Source organism: Nakaseomyces glabratus, chromosome D (assembly GCF_010111755.1).
Source record: "Nakaseomyces glabratus chromosome D, complete sequence".
Lineage (NCBI taxonomy): Eukaryota > Fungi > Ascomycota > Saccharomycetes > Saccharomycetales > Saccharomycetaceae > Nakaseomyces > Nakaseomyces glabratus.
This window is the reverse complement of record NC_088954.1, coordinates 602,149-626,984: the sequence shown is the minus strand read 5'-3', so window position 1 is coordinate 626,984 and position 24,836 is coordinate 602,149. Positions and strand designations below refer to the sequence as shown.

Genomic DNA, 24,836 nt, shown 5'->3' with positions numbered 1-24,836 from the left:
GATATTTATAAGCAAAGATACGTTTAGAGGTATGAAAGGATTCTTTTACAAACCATTAATCATTTTTTTATTTCTATTGAAATTGTCGAATGTAATTTGAACCTCCAACACATTGTGCAACGGTCTTTTGCGACAAGCCAATTATTCTTTCAATTTTGATTGCCAGATCTGTTGTTTGTTTAGTAGTATCATGTTCTAGAATTATGCCCCTTCCATCATGCTTTTTCCAAAGACACACATCCTTAAGAATGTCTTCTTCCGTTTTCGGGTTGGGAGTTAAAAGTTGCCAGTCAAATGAGTCTCGATCCCATAAAACTGCTTGAAGGCCGAACTGCCTCGCTATAGCACGGACTCTGTTATCCATACCTCCAAATGGAGGTCTAAAGTACCGAGGTATGTGATTTCCAGTAGCATTCATAGCCCATATACTCCACTGTAGTTGTGCAATAATCTTTTCATTAGATAATGATGGCAAATGTGCATGTGACCAAGTATGTGAGGCAACATCATGCCCCCTTTGTATAATCGCTTTATAAATTTGAGGATAGTTTATTATGTTGATTCCTAGAGTAAAGAAGGTTGCCTTATGATTCAAATTCCCTAATAGATCTGTAGTTGCAGGTGTTGGTCCATCATCAAAAGTCTGAGTGAGAGAATCGCAACTTAATATATCGTCGGTTGCAACACATTTATGGCAATCAAAGGAACATATATCTCTTGGTACCGTTTCACACTGTAATTGATTGTAATGGGTTGCTTCGGGTATTTTGCTAAAATCAATGAAATCTAATGGTATATATGGCGGGTCCATTCCAGGCCAGTCCTGTAATTGTGTAAATTGAGCAAGCCACTCGGGAAAGGGGGCTTTAGAGAATTGTTGTTCTAATTCTGTGTTCATTTTGTTAAGTACACTGTAAGCAGTCACAATTTTGGTCAAATTTGATATAGTTGTAAGCACTAAAAGTTTATAAACCAATAACTCTCTCATTTTATTGATCAGCATGGCATGAAATGAGTATAGTTTGATTTTAACGTGAAAAACAACAGTGCTTGTATAAGCAGCGTGTCGCAAGCACAAATGAAATCCAAACGAAAAATTGCATAGTAAATACGAACATAGCATGTTTTTAGCACACATACATTTAATTGTTCAGTTAGACATTAATATGTTTCCAATTCTTCAGTAAATTTTCGTTGATTGCCTTTTGTGTCTAATCCGATGAAACATTAAACTTCTGAGGATTTGACGAAAACTTACAGACGTTTAAGAAAAGTAGGCAAATTAACACCAAATATTCTATAAGCATTCTTTGTGATGAGTTATAATTTATATGACGCACTCATAGTATGTGCTGCCAACCATTGCACCTGACATAGCCAGTCTTACTAAGTTTCCGAACTCTAGCTTATCCTTATTAAGGACCTCTGCAGCTTCTTTATTGAGTGGATCATTACCGTTGGGTTCTTGGAACAAAGAGAGTAGCCCTAACACGATGCATTGTAGATCAAGTGCTGGTGACCAGTCTTCTCTGAGGATATTGAGACAAATTTTGCCATGAGGATCAATGTTTGGATGGAAGATCTTGTTGTTGCAGATGACCTTCGGAGGGTCTATTGGATAAGTTTCCAAGAAGGTTGCTGTGAATCTAAATTTGCCCCCTTTATAGAAACCTTCATCTGGAATTATTATTATATTGAGTGACATTTCTTTGTGGTTATCTAGAGAGATAATGTTGACCCTAACGGTTGGTGGCAGCTCTAACTCTTCGATGTCCTTTTGTAGTCTAAGTTTTGCTGGAGATGTGCTATTTGTATTGGCCTTGACACTTGAACCAGCATTTTTAGCAAGTTGTTGCTGTTTCTGTTGTTGCAATTGGCGTAGTTTCAACATGTGTAGTTACGAATGTGATATCGGGTGAGGGTATACTATTTGCAAGCCCAGTAGTGAATAAAGAAATGTAACTATGAAAATAACAGCAGTGATTTTGACGGCAATCCGGATAATATAAAGCTGTTTCTAGCTGTGTAGTGAATTCAGGATCGCAAATGAAAGCACAGAGAGTGATTGTATTGGGTAAAAATAAAGCCCACTACACAGAAAAACTTGAGAACCTGTAATTTCAAGATTTCACAAATGGCAGAACCAAATGGGTGGAATGATACTTTGAAACCAATAATAAGGTAGTTTCCCATTGTTCAGAACTATTGCAAATACATTTTGTAAGTAAAAGTGATTACAAAGAGAAACTCTCGAAGACAAATGGGCAACAGATGGGAAGAGAAGGGAAAGAAAAAAGCTTCGATTTCTCTTCTGAAATTCTTCAATTCTCTGCACTACACTCATTTTAGTGTAAATCACACAGAAACGCTCGTAGAAACAAATTTCTTTTTTCAAAAAAAAAAAAAAAAAGGAAGAAAACTAAAAACAGAAAGGAGAAAAATAGAACAATAGAAGAGTCACGTGACTCTTCCCATTACGTAGAAAAAAGAAAGAAGCAGCAAATAGCCAATAGCTACGTATCAAGTTACGTACACACACACATAGACACAATGATCATACGTTACCCGGATAAGTGTATGGGTGTTTTATCACATGATCCTGTCATTGTATACGTAAATGGCATGTGATGCTGAGAATCAAAATTCCAAATAGTTTTTGTCTCGTCGATGTCAACATGGCACGTGACCCTTTTTTTGGGGAGACGAGACAATATTGGTAATCTGCTTGCCGGTTCATATGGTTTCCCGTTTGTCACAACACTGCTACAGTGCACTGGCAACGCCAAAATTTGGAAAAAAAGAATCCGAGCACTGGCTCACTCTAGCTCAGTGAATGGAAGGTATGATGATTCTTTGGACTGTGCATCTGCATGGCGCATTCTCTCAATTGTATTTGCCTTCTATAGAATTTTAGTTCAATAGTTTGGATCTTTAATAGGCTATTCTTCTGTAATTTCTACTTTTCCTTTCTCCCTCCCCTCCAAAAGAGTTTCAAGCAATTACATCACGCAGTGCAACTAATTAACAATAGATAAAGGGCAATGGCAATTGCTACTAGGACTTTGCGTGGTGAGGCCTTGAAGAAGCTGGCGCAATGCGTAGGCTCTTCGAATGTGCACACTGATACTACCAAAAATGATATGAATGACGCTGATGACACTTTGGAGATGATCATTAAGGCACTGCCAATTTACTACTCTACATCTCCTGCAAAGCTGTATACCATCCCATTAAATATGAATGAGTGGGAAATCATCGTTGGTATATGTGCCTCTGTTCCGGATTCACTATCGAGGACTCTTGAAATCTTGGAGAACACAGTGGCACCATACTTCTTGCATTCACCAAGGCAACGTATCTCTGATCTGATGTACTCCAAGTTCAGAATGAGATCATTGAAAAACCCAAACGAATTGTGTACATTTGAATTGACCAGATTTCTGATCAGAAGCGCTAGAAAGTTCCCAGAGGTAGTTCCAGTGGTTGAAAAACTGTTTGCGCAATTTGTTGCATCTGTTACCGAAGTTATCTTCGATAACAACACATGTCTATTTTCACTGCTGGGGTTCTTGAATGCTTTCATATTGGAAGAAACTCCTCTAAAGTTGAGTTACATCGTATGGGATTTAGTGTCCAACTTCTTTATCAATCAAAACTTCTTTAAGGACTTGGATAATGTCTTGTCCTCGAATAATGGGTTCGATAAATCTCTATTGATTCAATACTTTGATGCGGGAGCCGAAATTTCCTCTGTCAAATTCTGGGAGTTACTGTCCTCCATGCAGGTCAAAATATTGAGAACAATGTTGGAAGTTCCAGAAAGTTATGAATTGGTCTCTGAATATTTATTGGATTTGCAATATCAGCATTTTAAGGATATGCATAAGCCAGTTTCTGAACGTAAAGAATCGGCAAAGTTTGAAAAGTTCAAACGGTTGTTAAGAGACAACCATAAGATGTTGTTGTCATTATGTCAGTTTTCTTTGAGTGCTTATGAAGCTAAGGAATACTACGATTTATCTAATGAAACTAGATCTAATTACACTTTTGGAACTGATGCTTATTTGCTACAGATGTTATCAGTTATTCCATTTTTAGATTTTGAAGCAAATAGAGAGCGTTTTATGGATGTGGTGGTTATGATGGTTTCATCAGGTCTTGAAAAAAATCTACTGTTTGAAGAATCCATCCCATTTCTGATCAAAACTCTGATATCTGTGAGCTCTATCCTAAACTATTTTGTTAAAGAGGTTTCCTTAATTCAATTACGTTTCTTCCCAATTTTAATTGCATCTCAGCATATTAGTATGGATATAATTGCAAATGTAACTAGAAACTTCAGTATGGGTTTAAAACCTCTAAGCGAAGATGCTATAGTTAGTACAATCTACTCGATCAACAATCTGCTTGCTCTAACAGAAGATGGTTTGATAATGCCAATTATTAAGGAAAGAAAGCAGACGATTACTTCCTCCAGTGACAGAGAAGTGCTTAATCAACCATCAGCTCACATATTAGAAGGTTTTGATTTGAAAGCAACAACAGCATCTATCCACCCGGTTAAATCTTCCGTGCAAGATTTAACAGGGACACCGGCTACATACCACAGAATGCTTTTTAGAAACTGTGTCACTGCTATAACAAGGATTGCCTCTCATTATAACACACAGTCAATCACAGCGTTAACAATCTCAGTTCTTTCTCAAAAAGTGAATGTTGTCTCTAAGGAGCTAGATGATATTATTCTGCAGTCGATGGCTAAACTTGCTCCATACATTGGGGTAAATGAATTCACTCTGTTCTTGAAATTTTTAAAATTAACGGAAAATGCAGCAATTAAGCAAAACAATGAAGCCTTATTCAATTGTTTGATAAGATCAAAAATTACTTTATCTGCTGTCTTACTAGAAAAGTCCTTTAATACTGACCATTATAAATTCTATTTACACGACTTGCTCGAGAGTATCACCTCAAGTGGAGATGTTGAAAGGTCAGATCACCATCGTACACAATCTGAAATTACCCGAGTTGCAGATCAAATTGTAATTTATCTGAAGCCTTTGGCTGCACTACTTCCCCCCATCAGTCAGAAACCATTGGATCTTTCTACAGATGCTAAGACAACGACTATGTTCAGAAATATATGGTTCAATATGGTAATTCATGGTTTTTATTTTGAATCTGACATAGTGAAAATCAACTATAACCAACTTCAAAGAATTGCAATTAATAGTCCTCCTTTGACTTCAGATTTTCCATCAAATAATAAGGAACTTTCTATTGACTTAAACTCAATTTTGAGAAGAAGCTCTTCAAGTGCAAATATTAAACAGCAAAGACAATCAATATCAGAATATCTAAACTCGAACATTGTACAAGCCAGAACAGTTTCTACTCCAAAAGTGATGTTTTTAGCCGCTGCTAAACTTCTAGAAACAATCAGATGCGAGGTTGGGGATTGCTCTAAGCTTGTCCAATACTTGTCAGATCCAGCTATGACTTCTAGCTCTGTTGAAAATTGCATTAGCTTTATGACAATTGCGATGATTAAAAAATATGCTGAAATAGCAAAAAGAGAAACTACTGAACAATTCAATTCTACTCGTATTGCCGACCAACTGAACAATCTTCTATTGTGTCTGGCTCATAGAGATGAAAACCTTCAGAATATAGCATTTCAAGCTTGTGATCTATTTATCAAGAGTATTCCATCTTCATTGTTGCATCATCACTCGTTATACACTCTTTTGGATTTACTAACTACACTTTTTGATAGTATTGAGGACTGTGAAAGAACAAAATTTGATCCGAACTATGAGTTTTTATTAAAATACTCACAAGTGAGAGTATTACTACCGGGTTCCATATATTGGAGAAAGGAGACTTTGGCAAGGTTACATAAATCTGCCAGGACTTGGTTATTGATAATTTTGGAGACAGCTAATCAAAACTCGAAAATTTTGTTGAATACATACATTTCTGGTGTCGCACAGTTTTATAGATCAAATACAATTGAATATGGTGTATCCTTTGCGATTGAAATGGCGGGTTCTATTTTAAATGCCGATAGAGAACTAAGTAAAATGTCTTTTGGAGGTTTCCAAAGACCAAATGCAGTTGCAGGTTTTATATCACAGCAATCTTGGAGATCCAAGTTCCTTGCCGATACTAGCATTTCATTTACTCCTGAGGTGTTTGCTGATGAAATTCAAAAGCAAGCTGATGATATCAGAGTGAAAGTTCAAGCAAAACGTTTTGTTTCAGGCCAGGAAGTATCTGATTTGCTTGACTTCTGTGCTGCTCTTCTAATCATTGGTAATTATAATGGGAAGTCGGTATTGTATAATCTAGTGCGTATCCCTTTCGAAGTTTTCACATCTTTCTCAATGAAAAGCGCAACAAACATTTGGCTAACAGTTATAACTGAAAGACCTGACCTTGCTCATGTTATTTTAAGTGATGTGATCTTGTGTTGGAAGGAGTCTATAATTTCAAAGAAGGGTTTATTCGATCGTGAGCATGATTTACTACCGGAAGATTATCAAATGATGGAGTATGCACCATATGATAAAGTCAAAATTGATAGAGATGCAAGAATTGCATCTAGTACTTTTGAGCCACACAGACATATTATCAAGTTCTTTTCTTCACACTTTGCTGGTACTCAACACCAAAGTGATCATCTACTGAATCTGTTCACGACTTGCTTCATTTATGGTGTTCAAGAGTTTTCAAAGGCCTCATTACATCCCTTTGCTCGTCTGATTAGAAACGAATATTTGCTTTTTGGTATATCTATTTTAAGGGCTAATGTTAGAAGAAATACGAATACAGTGTCATCTTTATGTCGTTTAATCATTAATGCCGGTCTAGAATGGTTTAGAAAGCCATTCTCATGGCCTTTCGGTTCAAATGAATTAAAAATTAGGGCCGATCTGTCAATTTTGAGTGACGTTTATAAAGCGACTGATTCTCTAAGTTCAGTCTTCTCAGAACACTCTGGTAAGTCTTTCAAATTGTTTGAGTATTTTATTGCCCATGAGATACAGCAAATACAGGTTTGGTTAACGCCTTTGGATAAAATTCAAGGCGCAAATAGTAATGACTTGCCACTGAATATGCTACAAACAGCTTTTGATATTAATCCTGATTTAGCTCTCAATATTGCGCAAAGATATCAGAGTAAGAAGTTGGATCAAGCATTAGTTGATATGATAATCAAGGAGCCATTAAAATCCGTTACTACTGCATCTGCGTTAAGCTTGTATTTGGATGAAAGAAGGTTAAACAAAAACTCCGATTTACATCACATCCTATACTGGGTACCTGTTGCTCCTCTAAAAGCTATCAATCTCTTTTTGCCGAATTGGAATCAGAATGAATTTATTTTGCAATACAGTATTTTTGCCCTTGAATCACATGATGTTAACTTGACGTTCTTTTATGTTCCTCAGATTGTTCAATGTTTGAGATATGATAAAACAGGATATGTAGAGAGGTTAATCATGGAGACTGCAAAGATCAGTATGTTATTCTCACACCAAATTATTTGGAACATGCTTGCTAACTGCTACAAAGATGATGAGGGTATCATTGAGGATGACATCAAGCCCATATTGGATCGGGTACGTACACATATGGTATCCGAATTTGATCAGCCCGCATTGGAGCTATATCAAAAGGAATTTTCTTTCTTCAATGAAGTCACTGGTATTTCAGGTAAATTGAAGCCATATATCAAGAAGACAAAAGCCGAAAAGAAGAAGAAGATCGATGAAGAGATGAGCAAGGTTGTCGTTAAGCCAGGTGTATATCTGCCATCGAACCCTGATGGTATTGTTATTGACATAGATAGGAAGAGTGGTAAGCCTTTGCAATCCCATGCCAAAGCACCATTTATGGCTACATTTAAGATCAAAAAGGAGTTGCAAGACTCTAAGACTGGTGATCGTATTACTGTTGAGAACTGGCAAGCAGCCATTTTCAAAGTAGGTGATGATTGTAGACAAGATGTGTTGGCGTTGCAATTGATTTCCGTTTTCAAGACCATATGGTCCAGTATTGGGCTTGACGTGTACGTCTATCCTAACAGGGTGACTGCTACTGCACCTGGGTGTGGTGTTATCGATGTGTTGCCGAACAGTATATCGAGGGACATGCTTGGCCGTGAAGCTGTGAATGGGTTATACGAGTACTTCGTGTCAAAGTTCGGCCATGAGAACACCATTGAGTTTCAGAAAGCGCGCACCAATTTTGTCAAGTCTCTAGCTGGTTACAGTGTTATCTCTTATCTGTTGCAATTTAAGGACCGTCACAATGGTAACATTATGTATGATGGGGATGGCCACTGTCTGCACATTGACTTCGGTTTTATCTTTGACATTGTTCCCGGTGGTGTGAAATTCGAAGCAGTACCATTCAAGCTTACGAAGGAGATGGTGCGCGTCATGGGTGGCTCGCAGAACACGCAAGCGTACCAGGACTTCGAGGAGCTGTGCATCAAGGCGTACCTAGCGGCTAGGCCGCACATGGACATGATTCTGTCGTGTGTCGAGCCCATGCTAGGCAGCGGGTTGCCCTGTTTCAAAGGCAGCAAGACAATGCGCAACCTGGAGAACCGGTTCCAACCGCACCGCACAGACCAAGAGGCAGCGAACTACATGAAACAACTGATCAACAAGAGTTACGAGTCCGTGTTCACAAAGGGTTACGACGAGTTCCAACGTATCACCAACGGTATCCCATACTAGATCTAAGTAGCATTCTCTTTTTTCATAATAATTCATAGCCCTAATTTTTTTTAGTAGTCCAAATTGCTGTTACAATTGCTGTTACAATTGCAGTTCCGATTCTAGTTGCGATGCCAAGTCCGAGGTTCTGGAAAACCCGAAATCTCGGCTTCTGCTTGCGAACGCCAGAAAACCCACGTCTTCAACCGTGACGCTTCCCGCCAAGAGAGTGATCACGTCGGGGGATAAACAGCGTAATCACCGAGAACTCGGCCCAGCTGGGCTGTCGGTGCCAGGAACAGCAGTGGCCGCGAATTCGCACCAGAGAGGGACGGGGGACGGGGAGGGACCAATGAGACCAATGAGACCAATGAGACCAATGAAAGCACAGACGTGCTGCACGATAACAGAGACAACGGACAAATGGAACGTACAGTGAAGGGAGTGATCGGTCGTCCTGCCCCCCCCCACCGCAGAAACAGCTGCACAGCAGCGAATGGGAACAAAGAAAGGGAGCAACTATTAGCGAGGAATGGACCAATAAGGTACGAGAACAGTCGAATTACGAGAGAAACGCCGGCAGGAACTCCGTTTTGCTTTCAGGCAGAGCGGGCTCTGCGGCTATTTGCTGGGCACAGTGAAGGACACTGGAGCGAGTTTGCGGTGTGAGTTCCAGTTTGTGCAGTAAAATGGCGTAGTGCGTGTGGTTAGGCCATGAAAGTGGGAATTGAGCGTTATGGCAGTTGCAGTGTATCTGCGCAGGGATTTGATAATCGTGGCCTGGGGGGGAAGGTAGGAGCCCGTTGGAGGGGGGAAGGAGTAGCATTTCGCAGTTCCCTGAAGTATAAAAAGGGCCTGGAAACTCGCCGTTCTCGTTCTTCTCGGGATTTTCGACTTTAGGCGCTGTCGAGCACTATAGCTGAGTATATAATATACAACACAGAGCAGGACACTCGCCTACAGCCGGAAGAAGGGAAGTTTACGTTGGTAAATTGAAATACAAAAGGAGCAAGACAAAGCTATAATATTCTTTTTGTTTTTTTTCTAGGTTGAGAGGAATATACATACACAATACACTATAACAAATGTTGTCTGCTAGAACAGTGGTGAGAAACACTGGTGTCAGGAGACTGGCTACAGTCTCTAACTTGACTAGAGACTCTAAGGTCAACCAGAACTTGTTGGAGGACCATTCTTTCATCAATTACAAGCAAAACATCGAGTATGTCGACATAGTGAGAAAGAGGCTAGGCAGACCATTGACCTACGCTGAAAAGATCCTGTACGGTCACTTGGACGACCCACACGGACAACAGATCGAGAGAGGTGTTTCCTATTTGAAGCTAAGACCAGACCGTGTCGCATGTCAGGATGCTACCGCCCAAATGGCCATCTTGCAATTCATGTCCGCTGGCTTGCCAGAAGTAGCTAGACCAGTCACAGTCCACTGTGACCACTTGATCCAAGCCCAAATTGGTGGTGAGAAGGATTTGAAGAGAGCCGTCGACCTAAATAAGGAAGTCTACGACTTCTTGGCTTCTGCCTCCGCTAAGTACAACATCGGTTTCTGGAAGCCAGGTTCTGGTATTATCCACCAAATTGTTCTAGAAAACTACGCTTTCCCAGGTGCTTTGATCATCGGTACCGACTCCCACACTCCAAACGCTGGTGGTCTAGGTCAATTGGCTATCGGTGTCGGTGGTGCTGATGCCGTCGATGTCATGGCTGGTCTACCATGGGAACTAAAGGCTCCAAAGATTTTGGGTGTTAAGTTGACCGGTAGAATGAACGGTTGGACCTCTCCAAAGGATATCATCTTGAAGTTGGCTGGTATTACAACTGTCAAGGGTGGTACTGGTAAGATCGTCGAATACTTCGGTGAAGGTGTTGACACTTTCTCCGCCACTGGTATGGGTACTATCTGTAATATGGGTGCTGAAATCGGTGCTACCACTTCCGTTTTCCCATTCAACAAGTCTATGATTGACTACTTGAAGGCTACTCGTCGTGACAAGATCGCCGAATTCGCTCAATTGTACCACAAGGATCTATTGTCCGCTGACCAAGGTGCTGAATACGATGAAGTCATTGAAATTGACTTGAACACTCTAGAACCATACGTTAACGGTCCATTTACCCCAGATTTGGCCACTCCAATCTCTAAGATGAAGGAAGTTGCTGTCGAAAACAATTGGCCATTGGAAGTCAAGGTCGGTTTGATCGGTTCCTGTACTAACTCTTCTTACGAAGATATGTCTCGTTCCGCTTCTATCATCAAGGATGCTGCCTCTCACGGTTTGAAGGCTAAGTCCATCTTCACAGTTACCCCAGGTTCTGAACAAATTAGAGCCACCATTGAACGTGATGGTCAATTGGAAACTTTCAAGGAATTCGGTGGTATTGTCTTGGCTAACGCCTGTGGTCCATGTATTGGTCAATGGGACCGTCAAGACATCAAGAAGGGTGACAAGAACACTATTGTCTCTTCTTACAACAGAAACTTCACTTCCAGAAACGATGGTAACCCACAAACCCACGCTTTCGTTGCTTCTCCAGAAATTGTTACTGCTTTCGCCATTGCCGGTGACTTGAGATTCAACCCATTGACTGACAAGTTGAAGGACAAGGATGGTAACGAATTCAAGTTGAAGGAACCATTCGGTAACGGTTTGCCAGAACGTGGTTACGACCCAGGTGAGAACACTTACCAAGCTCCACCAAAGGACCGTAACGCTGTTGATGTTAAGGTTGCTCCAACCTCCGACCGTCTACAAGTCCTAAAGCCTTTCAAGCCATGGGATGGTAAGGATGCTCTAAACATGCCAATCTTGATCAAGTCTTTGGGTAAGACCACCACTGACCATATCTCTATGGCCGGTCCATGGTTGAAGTACAGAGGTCACTTGGAAAACATTTCTAACAACTACATGATTGGTGCTATCAATGCTGAAAACAAGAAGGCCAACAGTGTTAGAAACGTCTACACTGGTGAATACAAGGGTGTTCCAGACACTGCCAGAGACTACAGAGACGAAGGTATTAAGTGGGTTGTTATTGGTGATGAGAACTTCGGTGAAGGTTCTTCTCGTGAACACGCTGCTTTGGAACCAAGATTCTTGGGTGGTTTCGCTATCATTACTAAGTCATTTGCTCGTATCCACGAAACTAACTTGAAGAAGCAAGGTTTGTTGCCATTGAACTTCAAGAACCCAGCTGACTACGACAAGATTAACCCAGATGACAAGATTGATATTCTAGGATTGACCGAGCTTGCTCCAGGTAAGAACGTCACCATGAGAGTTCATCCAAAGAACGGTGAAGCTTGGGACTGTGAGTTGACTCACACTTTCAACAGCGAGCAAATCGAATGGTTCAAGTACGGTTCTGCTCTAAACAAGATTAAGGCTGACAAAGCTTAAGCAAACGAAAAAAATTGATTAAATGGGACTTCTAATAAAGACATTTTAGCAACTCGTCTTGTCTTTTTTTGTTTAAAACAAATGTGGGACCAATTGGTAAACTTTATTAGTATGCCATGATTTGACTACCTTTATTTATTTATTATTGTTTTTTCATTTCATTTTCCATTAAAGTAATTTGTCACCTTTTTACTTCCGCTGTATTTATCATCCTAGTTTGGTTTCAAGACCGCATGCATCGAGCTAGACATAATCGAAAACTGTATTTATTTCATTCCCAATACTAATATACCCTGATTGATATTTTATTCTTAGAATTTGCAATTTGGGATCAAGATAATAGTATATATTGTCTATATGAACAAACTTATTTATTTCTGTTAACCTAATTTTATTGGGCAATTAATTAATATTCCTGGACTTAACTCAAAAACTAACTTTCTTATGTAAGCATGATTGACTAGGTTAGTCCATCGAGTGTGTGTATATGTGTGTGTGTGTGTGTGTGCCTTTCTTCCCTATATTCAAAAACGATATAACGTCTGAATGATGTAGCTTATATTAAAAATGATACGATATTAGAATTTATACTTACAATGAAAAAATATACATAACAATTAAAACAGAAATGGTAAATGACAAATACTACATAGAATTAAGAACATCTCAAATATCCGTAACTCTTTCTAATACATTGTTCAAAAATATGATTCTTAGAGACAGTGTATTAGAGTGCATGTGTGCTTCTGTGGAAGGTTTACATTGGCATACATATTTGCATGCTTGGTATGTGCTTTTACTATACTTAGTTGGAACCGTAGACCTTGGCAAAGGATTGTTCGAAATCAGCAATGATATCATCGATGAATTCGGTACCGACGGAGACACGGATCAAATCCTTAGTGACACCGGAAGCCAACTTTTCTGGGTCAGAAAGTTGTTGGTGAGTGGTGAAGTACGGAGCAATGACTAGAGTCTTTGAGTCACCGACGTTGGCCAAGTTAGAAGCAATCTTCAAGTTGTCAACAACTTGAGCACCAGCTAGCTTGAATGGGTCGGTCTCCTTGTCAGCATTAGGTAGGTCCTTAACACCAAAGGATAGCACACCACCGAAACCATTAGATAGATACTTCTTAGCGTTTTCGTGGTGTGAGTGGGATGGAAGACCAGGGTAGGAAACCCAAGCGACATGTGGGTTCTTTTCTAGCCATTTAGCCAAGGCCAAAGCGTTCTGGCCGTGTCTTTCACCTCTCAAGGACAAAGTTTCGACACCTTGTAGCAGCAGGAAGGCAGCGAAAGGACTCATACCTGGACCCAAGTCTCTTAGCAGTTCAGTTCTGACATGGACGATATATGCCAAGTTACCGTATGTCTCGTTGTAGACGGTACCGTGGTAACCCTCGGCAGGTTTCGAGAATTGAGGGAACTTTTCTGGGTAGTCCTTCCATGGGAACTTACCGGAGTCGACGATGATACCACCGATGGTAGTACCGTGGCCACCGATCCACTTTGTAGCGGAGTGTGTGACTATATCGGCACCGTACTTGATAGGTTGGCAGAAGAAACCACCAGCACCGAAGGTGTTGTCGACCACGACTGGGATGCCGTGCTTGTGGGCGACGGCGACGATGTTCTCGAAGTCTGGGACGTTGTACTTTGGGTTACCGATGGACTCCAAGTAGACAGCTTTCGTCCTTTCGTCGAACAACTTCTCGAAGTCCTCTGGCTTGTCACCTTCGACAAATCTTGCCTCGATGCCCAGTCTCTTGAAAGCGACTTTGAATTGGTTGTAAGTACCACCGTATAGGAAAGAGGTGGACACGATGTTGTCACCGTTGTGCGCTAGACCAGCGACGGCCAAAGTCTGAGCAGCCTGGCCCGAGGATACAGCCAGCGCAGCGGCACCGCCTTCCAGCGCAGCGATTCTCTCCTCCAGGACGTTGTTAGTAGGGTTCTGGAAACGGGAGTAGATGTAGCCTGGCACTTCTAGGCCAAACAACTGCGCACCGTGCTGCGAGTCGTTGAACACAAAGGAAGTGGTGGAGTAGATTGGCACAGCTCTAGGTCTGTGGTTGTTGTCGTCAGGGTTCTCCTGACCAGCGTGCAATTGAAGAGTATCGAAGTGGGATGGCATTGGTGTTTTTTTCTTGGTTTGTGTTTCTATGTTAGTCACAATTACCTTCCTCGATGTATGGAGGAACCTTTGCTTTATATACCTTTGATTTTTCCACCAGGGTGGGCACCACAGTTTAGAGCCATCGTTCGTGATAGCAATTCGATGTTATGAACCCCGGTGGGAAAGGGAAGGGACCTGGTGCTCGAAGGAATTGTGCCCAATAGTGTGGGTGTAGCTGGGTATAGCGACACCACACAGGGAATTGGTACATATCCAAGTGCCATTCCTAGCACAGTCTCGTCTCGGTTCCTGAGGGCTATGTGATCCTGACCGGGGCATGTCAGCCATTTGTTGTGTGCAGTGTGCAGTGTATAGTGTATAGTGTATAGTGTGTAGTCTCTATATTGTGGGAGTTGGTGAACGTGACCTGGGATCCAGGAAGTGAAGGGGAGGCCAGGAGGGGCTAGGAGACATGTGACTCTTTTCCACAGTCCCTGTTCTGCTCTCCCAGGGAACCCCTAACCCACCGGGGGGGGACACGGGATATGGCTAACTGTGGTGGCTGCACCTTGTCACACTTTCTTTTTGGTCGTCCCGAGCGCTATCGAGCGTGCAGTTCCCCTTCCCTTGGCTGCTCCACAGCGAGTCACGTTGTATTTGCTCTACAGTGTGGTCTTCCTCCTCGACTGTACGTTTTACTTTGTGGTGTATAGGTGTATGGGTGTATGGGTGTATATGTGGTATATATTTCTATATTTACCTACGTGAAAGTCACATGGTGTTTTTGTAGACGCTGGTTGCATAGTAACGTTTTTATATTTTATATAGTATTATCAAAGTACATGTAGTAAAAGAGTATAAGTAACCCCCCCCATACATAGAGTCCTTGCATTTAAGTCCGTGTTCTTCACAATATGTTGAAACTCATCATTGGTGTGAGATCCGCTGGGTCCTCCTTGTTTTTGAGCTCGAAGGAGATGTGTTTGTGGTCGGGGTCCCGCAGCTGGTCCGTCACATAGGCGAGCTCGCGCATGATGTCCTTGGAGTACTGCTTGAAGTTGATGAGCTGCCAGGTGGTCATGAACTTGGCCTGCTTGATGTTGTGCAGGTACTTGTCGAACTTCTTCACGTACATCTGTGGCCGCAACTTGTTCATGAAGCTTTGGTAGTCCAAGAGTTCACCACCCGTAGCACCAGTACCGCTGTCTTTGCCGTCCTCTGTGTCTTCTGCACTGTTGTCTGGCAACTTCACAAAAGTTGCTAATCCATGCTGAGACAAGCACACGGTGCCTTCGACCAGGTCCTGGCCCAGTAAGTCCTTGTAGCGGTCCTTGACAAACTTGTAGTGCACACACTCTTGCAAAGTGGTTTCGTTCATGTAAGGGTACACCTGCACACCGAGCTTGTCCATGAGCATCTTCGTGGTCTTGAAAGATAGCAAAGCGTTGTCGTTGGTGGCCACCGCATTCCCGTGAGGGTCAGTGGAGCTCTCTTCCTCATCAGAGCAATCGCCCTCGTCTTCGCCGTCGCCCGCTTCTTGCCAGTACTTCTCCTCCCACTCCCTCCATTGCTGTTGCCTTTTCTTCCAAAACTCGTGGTGGTCCTTACCACCAATGATGTTAATGGTTAGGGAAAGCATCAGGTTGAACACATAGAATGTGCATTGCACGCGCGCCCAGCTGGGTGGCACAGTTATGCCAGAGTCAGGCAGACACGACTTGATGGCACCAGCCATGTTGAAGATGAAGTTCATCTCATTGGCGAGCTTCGCGACTTTGGAAGGACGCACAGGAGGCGCCGGCTTTGGCGTGACTGTGACAGTCATTGGCACTGTTAGGGTCTTGGTGGAGCAGACTGTAGATGTCTCAGTCACAGTGACAATCTCACCGCCAGCGGCAGAAGCCAACTGAGAAGCGAGAAATAAAACGGAGTTGATATTAGAAACTTTCATGACTCTTAGTAGCTTTCCTTGATTTCTTGTTATGTTATAAGAATTAAAATAAATATATATAAAAATATATAATGTGAGAGAGAGAAAGAGTTTATAATGGAATATGGATTGTAATGGAAAATTCCTGAACCTCGACGCCTATTTATACGTTTCCAAAAATTCAGAGTCCAACACTCGAGACTGATATTAGCAATACTGTTTTGCTAAGTATTTGATTCTAGGATGTAAGTACTCATATAAATTTTGTTAATAGTATAGACTCTCTCAAGTTATAATTCTGCCAATAGATAACATTGGCAAGTCAAGCTAAATATTACCTAAACCTAAAAATTCCAATTTGGGTAGTCCGAGTTTCTACGTAAAAACTCCGAGAGTGAGGAACATTTCCAACGCAAGTTAAATGTGCTTGGCTTCTAATAATTTCTTTGCCAATCTAAATTGCTGTCAAATGGAAATTCCCCCAGTGGAAGAACTCCGGACTTTACTAACCAAGGTCTATACGTAAAACTAAATGTGTCACCGCTATGGGAATTTAGGGTCGATATGTGGTATTTTTAGATCATATTTAACAATTTATGTAGAATTCTTGGTATATTTGCCATTTTTGCTAAATACTCAAGTTTTGTGTTTGGCACTAAATATGAGTTAGCTGCATTGTTCCCAGTGCATTTTTCACATTTCTTTTTTTTAGAGGACCTGCTAGATATGTTTCTAGTACCTATATGTTTTATTATATTAATTACTAAGCTCGCGTGGCGTAATGGCAACGCGTCTGACTTCTAATCAGAAGATTATGGGTTCGACCCCCATCGTGAGTGCTTTTTTTTTTAAACTTCTTCAAATTTTTTTTTGAAAATATGCGATGAGCATTGCCCATATCAGCACTAATAGTGCAAAAGTTGAATACAGAGCATGATGCAGGAACAATTGCTTGTAGGAATTAGAGTTTATCTGAATAGCATTGTGATCTCGAAAGCAGTTTTACTGTTCTTTAAAAAATTGTGCAGACGGGAAGTTTCTGGGCTCGTATTTGCAAATATTTATTGATTAGAGGCTAGTCAGAATTGTAAAATATTGGATATTTTATTGAGCTAGTACGTTTATTGTTGCTTAAAAATTTGACTACAGGGTTACTGCAGGTTTAAAATACTGAAAGATGTCTAAACAGAATGCCTTTGACCAGAAGAAGTTAGCGATCCTGCAGGAAATAAACTCAGATCAGCTTGATCTGTCACCCAAAGGCACTATAGATGTGTTATGTTTACCAATAATCGATCTAATAAATAGTTCACCTGATATGGTTACAACTTCATCTTGTTCAGGTAGAATCAGTGTATTTATTGAAGGTCAAAAAGCTATTAACGGAGATGTAAAAGTTGGTGGTAAAGGTGACGGAGGTGTTTGGCTCTTTGTAAGTCATGAGTTCAAGGATATTGATAATTGGTTTGACAGAACTACTGCTTCCAAGAATCTTAACTGGGTCATAGATGCTTCTAATACAAAGGACATCAACGATGATGGCAGTTCCAGTATGATCCTATACAAATACGAGCCCTTCATATTGCATGTGAAATGTCGTGATTTTGAAAGTGCATCAAAACTTTATAACACTGCAATGGCGTGTGGCTTTAGAGAAAGTGGTATTGGCTCAAATTTTATTGTTGCGATTAGAATAAATATAAAGCTTGATGTTCCAATTGGATACGTTAAGGAAAATGGCCATCTGGCGTTAATTGTTGATCCCTCCTACATTACTGTTCTTGATAGAATCACAAAGGCAAAATTTATTGAAAACGAAAAGAAAATGACAGTCTTGTTTGCCAAGATAAAATCTGAGATAGTTGAATCACCAAAAGATGTAAATACACAAGTGAAAGAGGAGACAAAAGAGGAGCGCCGTGAAAGGAAAAGAAGAGAGGGACTTGAGAAACAACGTCTTCTTCAACAGAAGCAGATAGGCAAATGACTGTATATGATATTTGGTAGAATTTAACCAACCTTGAGAAGTAATATCTAATTTCCTAATGGGTGTTATGGCATTGAGTATTCAAATAATGATATCGTGTTTATAATGTTGATCCTCAATATGAGGCTAGCATTAACATAAAAGGCATACATATAAATATATATATATATCGTACAAGAATAAAATGCAAAGGTAGGTAGTCTTAAAAGCGGTGAATATAGTAAGAAGATTGACATTCCAATATAACTACTCTTCTTCATCTGTATCCATTAGCGCACTAAACATGTTCGTAGTTTTCGGAGCTGGAGCTTGATCTTCTTTTGTATCTTTTGAGTTATATCTGGTGGATGGAGAGCGTGTAGACTGGAAATTGTCTCTCGAATTCATGGTGTTTTCTCTTCTATAAAAGCCTCTATCTCTGTTATTATGGTTACCCATGGAATTGTTATTTACACGTCTTGAACTTTGTCTAGAATTACTCTTCAACATACGTTGCCTCTCTTCTTCTTCATGAATTTGTTGTATAGTCTTTGGACCAGCATCCTTCTTACTGCTATTCCAATGCTTTAATTCTCTCAATTCCTTAACATCGATCAATTTGAATTTAATTCTACTTGATATCTTGCCTTCATTAATAATGCTTTGTAGGATTTGGAATAGACTATCCAATAATGCAGAGCCTTCAAGCGTTGCGTTAGCCGTTCTAAAGCTGTCGGTTTCAAATTGTTCACCAACAGTCTCTAATAGTTCGACAACAGATTCTAGAATCTCCTCTGATGGGTTACCAGTAAGATCCCTCATTAGTCTACGGAAACATTCGAACATCATTTTTCCAGTCAACAGATTCAAACGGTATAGGAAACCAATAAACCTGACTAGACCTAAACCTCTTCTCTTAGCGGCAGCTGCCTGGTAGTATTCATCAGACATCATTTCAGGTTCCAATGGGCTACCATCTTCCTTAGTTGGTAATTTATCAGTCCAACCTTTTTCAAACTCGGTGTGGCATCTTGCAACCAAGTAGTGCAAAACCAGCTTTGGACCAGTCTTACCCTCATTGGTATTATCATAAATGGAAGCGTCCAATTCCTTCACAATCTTACCACATAATTGTGCATACATGGAAGACCAATGTGGTTCGTCACAAGCTTTGAGGAAAATTTGTTCAATGACTAGCTTCAAGGTCTCACCTTCAGTTTCCCATTTCGATTGGTTACCCATGGCTAAGATGTCGTTAGAGATAGGTTCAAATTTCTCCAGGGTTAACTTGTTCAACAAGGATTTCATCTTCCTTTCTATCTCTTCCTTATCTAGTAGCTCTGTGCCATCTGGTGCCAACTTCTTTTCAGTTTCTTTCTTCTGTTTGGATTTTGGAACCCATCTGTTAGCACTTGGTACAAGAGGAGCCACTTCCACCTTAGGTTCATCCCTTCTGTTTTCTTCAGCCATCCTTTCACGGTCTTTTCTTGATGTGTAAGATGTTCTAGTTGACTTCCTATCATCCATTCTCTTGGATTTTCTTTTGGATGAAACCTTAGAACCGCTACGCATATCCATATTTCTCATTGATCCGTTTCTAAACTCACCCATACGACCAGATGGACCATTGTTAAAACGATTGGAATCTCTTGATTTAGACTTTGATATACTTGGTGGGATGACAATTTTAGCTGCGGTGCTTAATTGCCAAGGATCATCTGGGAAGGCTCTAGCTTTTTCTTTGAATTGTAGTAAAAAGCTTGGTCCATATGTATATTTAACCGTTTGTTTTTTGTATTTTGGATCTGGTTCCTCAAATTCAGGTGGGTATGTGAAGGTATAGATGTCATCGACTGGTTCAACTTCTTTTAACTTTGCCAAAAATTCAGTCATGGTCAAGATGTCAGCTGGCTGCTTGGCAAGCGGTCCAGTAACATTCTCTTCATCGTTAGTAACTCCCTCGACAGTTTCTGTAGTATCTTTGATTGGTTCTTCCAAAGTAACTTTCTTTATTATCGGAACATCGCTCTCATTCTTTTCTTTAGATTCCAATTCGACTTCGTTGACATGCTGATTGTTATCGCCAGAATTTTCTGTAGTGTCGATATTAACTTGTTCATGTTCTTCTTTGTTAGAGTCTTCTTCTTTATGTTCCTCTGTTTGTTTCTTTTTCAATTTTAGCTTTTCTGCAAAAGTCAAAGGCCTTGGTGAAGAATCCTTGGATCCTGATTCTAGTTCATTATCTTTCTCAGTTATGGTGTCTTTACTGTCAAAAAATGTGTCTTGGTCTTCACTATTTTCTGCATCTTTATTATTAGAATCAGATTCATCGGTAGAAGGTTCATTGTTCCCTACAGCTTTATCAGTAGAATCAGATGCCTCAGATGCCTCTGTACTTTCTCCACGTTTCGCTTTTTCGATAGCGGCTTTACGTAGCTTAACCTGTTCAAGAAACAAACGTCTAACCTCCGAGGCGTCTTCTTTTTGTTCAGGTTCTGGTTTTGTAGCATTAACTTCTTGTTTATCTTTCTCTTCGTCTTTCGATTCTACAATGGAACTGCCTTCTTTCTCCGACTCCTTTTTGTCAGCCACATCATTCTCAATGCTTGCAGAGGGGGATTTTTCCTTATTTGCCGCTGCTGCCTTATGTTGTGCACGAATCTCATCAAGGTCTAAGTGTTCACCAGTCTTCTTTGTTATTTCAATCTTTATAGGGGGTGGAGACGGTGTTTCAGATGCTGTGACACCTGGTTGTGGTGAAGTCATCATACCTTGTTGTGCAGCCATCATAGCAGCCATATCCATACCAGCTGGGTTACCCATGGCAGCCATACCTTGTGGGAAATAGTACATTTGATTACCATAATAGCCGGCCCATTGCATTGCAGCAGCTGGGTTTATTCCCGGAGTTCCTTTTTGGTTTCTGTTGTGCTTATTATAGTTATTCATGTATCTATTGGTCCCAGATGCGTTGTAGTTGTTATAATTATTTTGTTGGTTAACATTTTTGGAATTGACACGAGTCCCCCCATTGTTAAACTTATTTGGGTTATTATACCTCCCTCCAGTATTTCTTTGTTGATAATTTCTGGAGTAATTATTGCTGTGGTAGGAATTTCTATTATTATAATTGTTGTAGTTGTTATAGTTGTTTCCTCCATTGTTTACCTTATCATTACCATTGGTGTAAGAAGTATTAGTATTGTCTTCCTTACTGGGTTCAGGATTTTCATTTTGCATTTTGGTAGTCTGGATAGAATCATTACTTCCCTCATTCTTTATAGCGTTAGCTTCTTGTTCTGTCATGTTGCAAGTTTTATTAATGTCAATCTTTCTAATTATTAATTAAGTATGATTTTGAAAAAAAATGCAGCTTATGTCTTGCTCAGATGTCTAAAGAAGTTAACTTAACAGGAAATGCAAATAGGTCTTAATAAGAAGGATGGTTCAGATTTTAAAAAAAAAAAGTATGGTTCGGTACTCTTCTTTTGGATCAATATATTGAATGTCCGTTGAGATCAATCTATGTTTGAGCACAATGATTTCACCGTCTCAGCTGTTTAAATTCCTGATCAATTCCTATGGAAAGTTGAATCAAAAACGCGTTCTGAGAACCGTTCTTTCAACTTTCAGTGGTGCAGCTATTTTGCTATGGTTTAGTGTCGATTCTGAGTACTGTAAAAGAATCACACGATAATCGCCAATTGCTCTGCAGTGTATAGATACTTTCACCAGAATTGGGGGAAAAATAACGCCTTGGTTCTGAAACTAGAATACTTGCTTCTGTTTGATTGCCTTTTGCTGTGTAAGTTCTATGCAGCTATGTCCTGATCGCTTTTGATGATCAATGATTAGAACTATGGTTCAGAGCCTTGGGTTGTTTTCCTTAGAAATCAAGTATAGCTATGAGACCCGTTAAATTGTATGGTATAACGGTGCCAGACCTTTATTCTCTATGACACCAGTTTACATGAGACTGCCATTGTTTCGAATTGAAAGAACGTCCGGGAGTTCAAAGGCGAGCGTCCTTGATTTCGTTTGAGATGAGTATCGAACGAGAGGCAATATTGGCAAGCCTTACAAGCAATAGAGTATACGAATAATGCTGACGCAATAGCAAATCTAGATTGCTATCAAGCTGCCCCTCTCATGGGTGAAATATTTTTATGTTATTTTTTTTCATATATTTTCACGTTATGGTTATACAGATACAGGTCTATATATATTAGTATTGTAAATATGGTTTTAATGCTCTACTTGACCCCGATGCATGTGCTAATGCAGCACAGATGCAATAGTTTCAATGAATATAATGAGTCACATAAAATTAGTGAAATCACTTGAACAGCTTGGCCTCAGAAATGGCAGTCTCTTGGTTCTTGTTCATGACTTTACCGACGGCAAGCTCAAAATCTTCCTGAGTAACATGGATCCTTCTCTCTCTCAAAGCATACATACCTGCTTCTGTACATACACCTTTCACATCTGCACCAGAGCAGCCATTCATCTTTTCTGCAATCTTCCTGAGGTTAATACCACGGGTCAGATTCATTTTTCTGGAGTGAATACGTAGAATCTCTGCTCTTGCGGCTACGGTTGGTGGTGGAAACTCAATTTTTCTATCTATTCTACCGGGTCTCAGCAAAGCTGGATCAAGGATATCCAGTCTGTTTGTAGCCATGATGATTTTAATATTCTTGGAAGTCTCAAAACCATCTAGTTGATTCAGTAGCTCTAACATCGTTCTTTGCACTTCTGAGTCACCACCACCGGAACCACCACCTTCAACACGACTGGAACCTATGGAGTCGATTTCATCCATGAAGATGATGGATGGTGCATGTTCTCTGGCCATCACAAACAGTTCACGGACCATACGGGAACCCTCACCGATATACTTCTGCACTAATTCTGCACCACTTACTCTGATAAACTTACAGTCTGTGTGGTGGGCGACTGCTCTTGCCAACAAAGTCTTACCAGTACCTGGCGGACCATATAGGATGACACCCTTAGGCTGTGCAATACCCAAACTCTCAAACAGCTCAGGATGCTTAACTGGAAGCTCAATGACTTCCTTGATCTCCTTGATTTGCTTCGTAAGACCACCGACCATATCATATGTTGAGTCTGGCACTTTCTCTACCATCATCAGCGAGACTAGTGGGTCCGCCTTGTTGACCAGCACCTTGTGCAGCATATAGGAATCACTACGCAAACACACACGCTGAGAGGCCTTCAGGTCCTTGACATTAATATCCTTCGCCACATCGACTATATATTTACCCTCAGGCTGCACCTTCACCAGCACCTTCTTGTCAGAGACAACTTTTATGACCTCACCAACGTACGAGCCCGGCTCCTGCAGCAGACGCAATTCATCCTTGATGAAACGCACCTCGTCGTTAAGCGCATTCCTCTGGGCTTCCAGTCTCCGCAGGTTTTCTGTCTTCCCCCGGATCTTCAGCTCCGTCTCCTGTATCTTATGCTCAAAGTACGGCTTGATACCGCTCTCATGAACCATACCCTTGCTAATCATATTCGCTATACCGTGTTCTCAGCGCTTTTGCCTTCCCAATTGAGGACGCAATTCTCCCCCAAAGCCCTGCTCTTATAAGTAGACGCCGTGGATCCACTGAGTTGCAGCGCTTTGGGGGGGCCATCAGCCAGCGAGAAACCAAATCGACTTTTTAAGTATGGCGTACTTAATGATATTCTGATTTATTCGCCACATTGAAGAATCGTTGTGTACGCTACACATGTGCTTTTACGTATGTGTGTACAATAATAGAAGGTCCTCGATGATCTTCCGGGAGTAGTCTTGACGACTGGGATTTAAGCAGTAGAAGATTGTGATTATATGAAGGTTGTCGAGTGCGTTCAGTGCAGTGGTTGAGGGGGGCAGTATCAAGAATGAGTGCGTTCGTTACTTGTGGGGCCACGGTGCCGTTTCCCGCGTTGGTTGAGGCTGTTCTGGCGCCAGAATTTGTTGGGTGTTTGTCCCGGGAGGGTTACCGGGTGCTATGTGTCCAGTTTGGCCGTGGGTATGACTTTGAGGCCCAGTTTACGTCGGTGACCTGTACACGTATGCCGTTGGAGAGTGCAGAGGTCAGCGAGCTGAGGCAATTAGTCCGGGATGAGCGAGTGACTGTGATGGGTTACAAAGTGCAAGATGTCGTGGTGCTGGGCTTCGCGTACTCTAACAATATCCTACAAATCATCGACCGGTACGGGGATGTGGTTATCTCGCATGCGGGCACGGGGTCGATCTTGGACTCGCTCAGGTTGAATAAAAAACTTATAGTGGTAGTTAATCACACACTGATGGATAACCACCAGAAACAGATCGCAGAGAAGTTCCAAAACCTTGGTCATATCTTGGCGACTAATCCTACTGCGATTGAACTATGCGATGCTATGAAGAGGTTGAAACATGAAGACTTGATACCACTCTCGAGCGAGACCAATACCGAGTTCATGGAGAGATTGAAGAGCATTGCCTACTCATGAATTAAATTAGAAATCTTTGCACACTTTCCCGAGAAAGGAAGAGCAATAACTTTCTGTCGTTATGTCCTTGACTTATACAATACTCGGACTTATAACAGTGGTATACGTCACCTTCTCCAGTTACTTTGGGCCTTGTAGCTGTTTTATTACTAAATTACTAAACGGT

At 41.0% G+C, this 24,836-nt stretch overlaps 10 protein-coding genes and 1 non-coding gene across 11 annotated transcripts; 5 read left to right on the top strand and 6 right to left on the bottom strand.

Moving 5' to 3' along the window:
- Positions 1-73: 73 nt before the first annotated feature.
- Positions 74-1,138, bottom strand: GVI51_D06479 (uncharacterized protein; the record flags this gene model as incomplete). The annotated part of the gene is made up of 1 exon (XM_445687.1): positions 74-1,138. The coding sequence occupies one exon, from the start codon at positions 1,136-1,138 to the stop codon at positions 74-76; it is 1,065 nt and encodes a 354-aa protein (XP_445687.1).
- A 189-nt stretch (positions 1,139-1,327) lies between these two features.
- On the bottom strand, positions 1,328-1,891 carry UBC12 (NEDD8-conjugating protein UBC12; the record flags this gene model as incomplete). The annotated part of the gene is made up of 1 exon (XM_445686.1): positions 1,328-1,891. The coding sequence occupies one exon, from the start codon at positions 1,889-1,891 to the stop codon at positions 1,328-1,330; it is 564 nt and encodes a 187-aa protein (XP_445686.1).
- Positions 1,892-3,041: 1,150 nt separating this feature from the next.
- Positions 3,042-8,750, top strand: STT4 (1-phosphatidylinositol 4-kinase STT4; the record flags this gene model as incomplete). The annotated part of the gene is made up of 1 exon (XM_445685.1): positions 3,042-8,750. The coding sequence occupies one exon, from the start codon at positions 3,042-3,044 to the stop codon at positions 8,748-8,750; it is 5,709 nt and encodes a 1,902-aa protein (XP_445685.1).
- A 1,064-nt stretch (positions 8,751-9,814) lies between these two features.
- ACO1 (aconitate hydratase ACO1) lies at positions 9,815-12,148 on the top strand (the record flags this gene model as incomplete). Its single annotated transcript, XM_445684.1, has 1 exon — positions 9,815-12,148. The coding sequence occupies one exon, from the start codon at positions 9,815-9,817 to the stop codon at positions 12,146-12,148; it is 2,334 nt and encodes a 777-aa protein (XP_445684.1).
- An 805-nt stretch (positions 12,149-12,953) lies between these two features.
- Positions 12,954-14,282, bottom strand: MET17 (bifunctional cysteine synthase/O-acetylhomoserine aminocarboxypropyltransferase MET17; the record flags this gene model as incomplete). Its single annotated transcript, XM_445683.1, has 1 exon — positions 12,954-14,282. One exon carries the CDS (start codon positions 14,280-14,282, stop codon positions 12,954-12,956), a length of 1,329 nt encoding a protein of 442 aa, XP_445683.1.
- Positions 14,283-15,171: 889 nt separating this feature from the next.
- Positions 15,172-16,215, bottom strand: GVI51_D06369 (uncharacterized protein; the record flags this gene model as incomplete). The annotated part of the gene is made up of 1 exon (XM_445682.1): positions 15,172-16,215. One exon carries the CDS (start codon positions 16,213-16,215, stop codon positions 15,172-15,174), a length of 1,044 nt encoding a protein of 347 aa, XP_445682.1.
- Positions 16,216-16,961: 746 nt separating this feature from the next.
- Positions 16,962-17,033, top strand: tR(UCU)3. The gene has a single exon. It is a non-coding gene; the product is annotated as a tRNA-Arg (tRNA).
- Positions 17,034-17,371: 338 nt separating this feature from the next.
- Positions 17,372-18,181, top strand: TYW3 (tRNA methyltransferase TYW3; the record flags this gene model as incomplete). The annotated part of the gene is made up of 1 exon (XM_445681.1): positions 17,372-18,181. The coding sequence occupies one exon, from the start codon at positions 17,372-17,374 to the stop codon at positions 18,179-18,181; it is 810 nt and encodes a 269-aa protein (XP_445681.1).
- A 246-nt stretch (positions 18,182-18,427) lies between these two features.
- On the bottom strand, positions 18,428-21,466 carry TIF4632 (translation initiation factor eIF4G; the record flags this gene model as incomplete). The annotated part of the gene is made up of 1 exon (XM_445680.2): positions 18,428-21,466. The coding sequence occupies one exon, from the start codon at positions 21,464-21,466 to the stop codon at positions 18,428-18,430; it is 3,039 nt and encodes a 1,012-aa protein (XP_445680.2).
- A 1,030-nt stretch (positions 21,467-22,496) lies between these two features.
- RPT6 (proteasome regulatory particle base subunit RPT6) lies at positions 22,497-23,699 on the bottom strand (the record flags this gene model as incomplete). Its single annotated transcript, XM_445679.1, has 1 exon — positions 22,497-23,699. The coding sequence occupies one exon, from the start codon at positions 23,697-23,699 to the stop codon at positions 22,497-22,499; it is 1,203 nt and encodes a 400-aa protein (XP_445679.1).
- A 374-nt stretch (positions 23,700-24,073) lies between these two features.
- On the top strand, positions 24,074-24,670 carry ALG13 (N-acetylglucosaminyldiphosphodolichol N-acetylglucosaminyltransferase catalytic subunit ALG13; the record flags this gene model as incomplete). The annotated part of the gene is made up of 1 exon (XM_445678.1): positions 24,074-24,670. One exon carries the CDS (start codon positions 24,074-24,076, stop codon positions 24,668-24,670), a length of 597 nt encoding a protein of 198 aa, XP_445678.1.
- Positions 24,671-24,836: the final 166 nt, after the last annotated feature.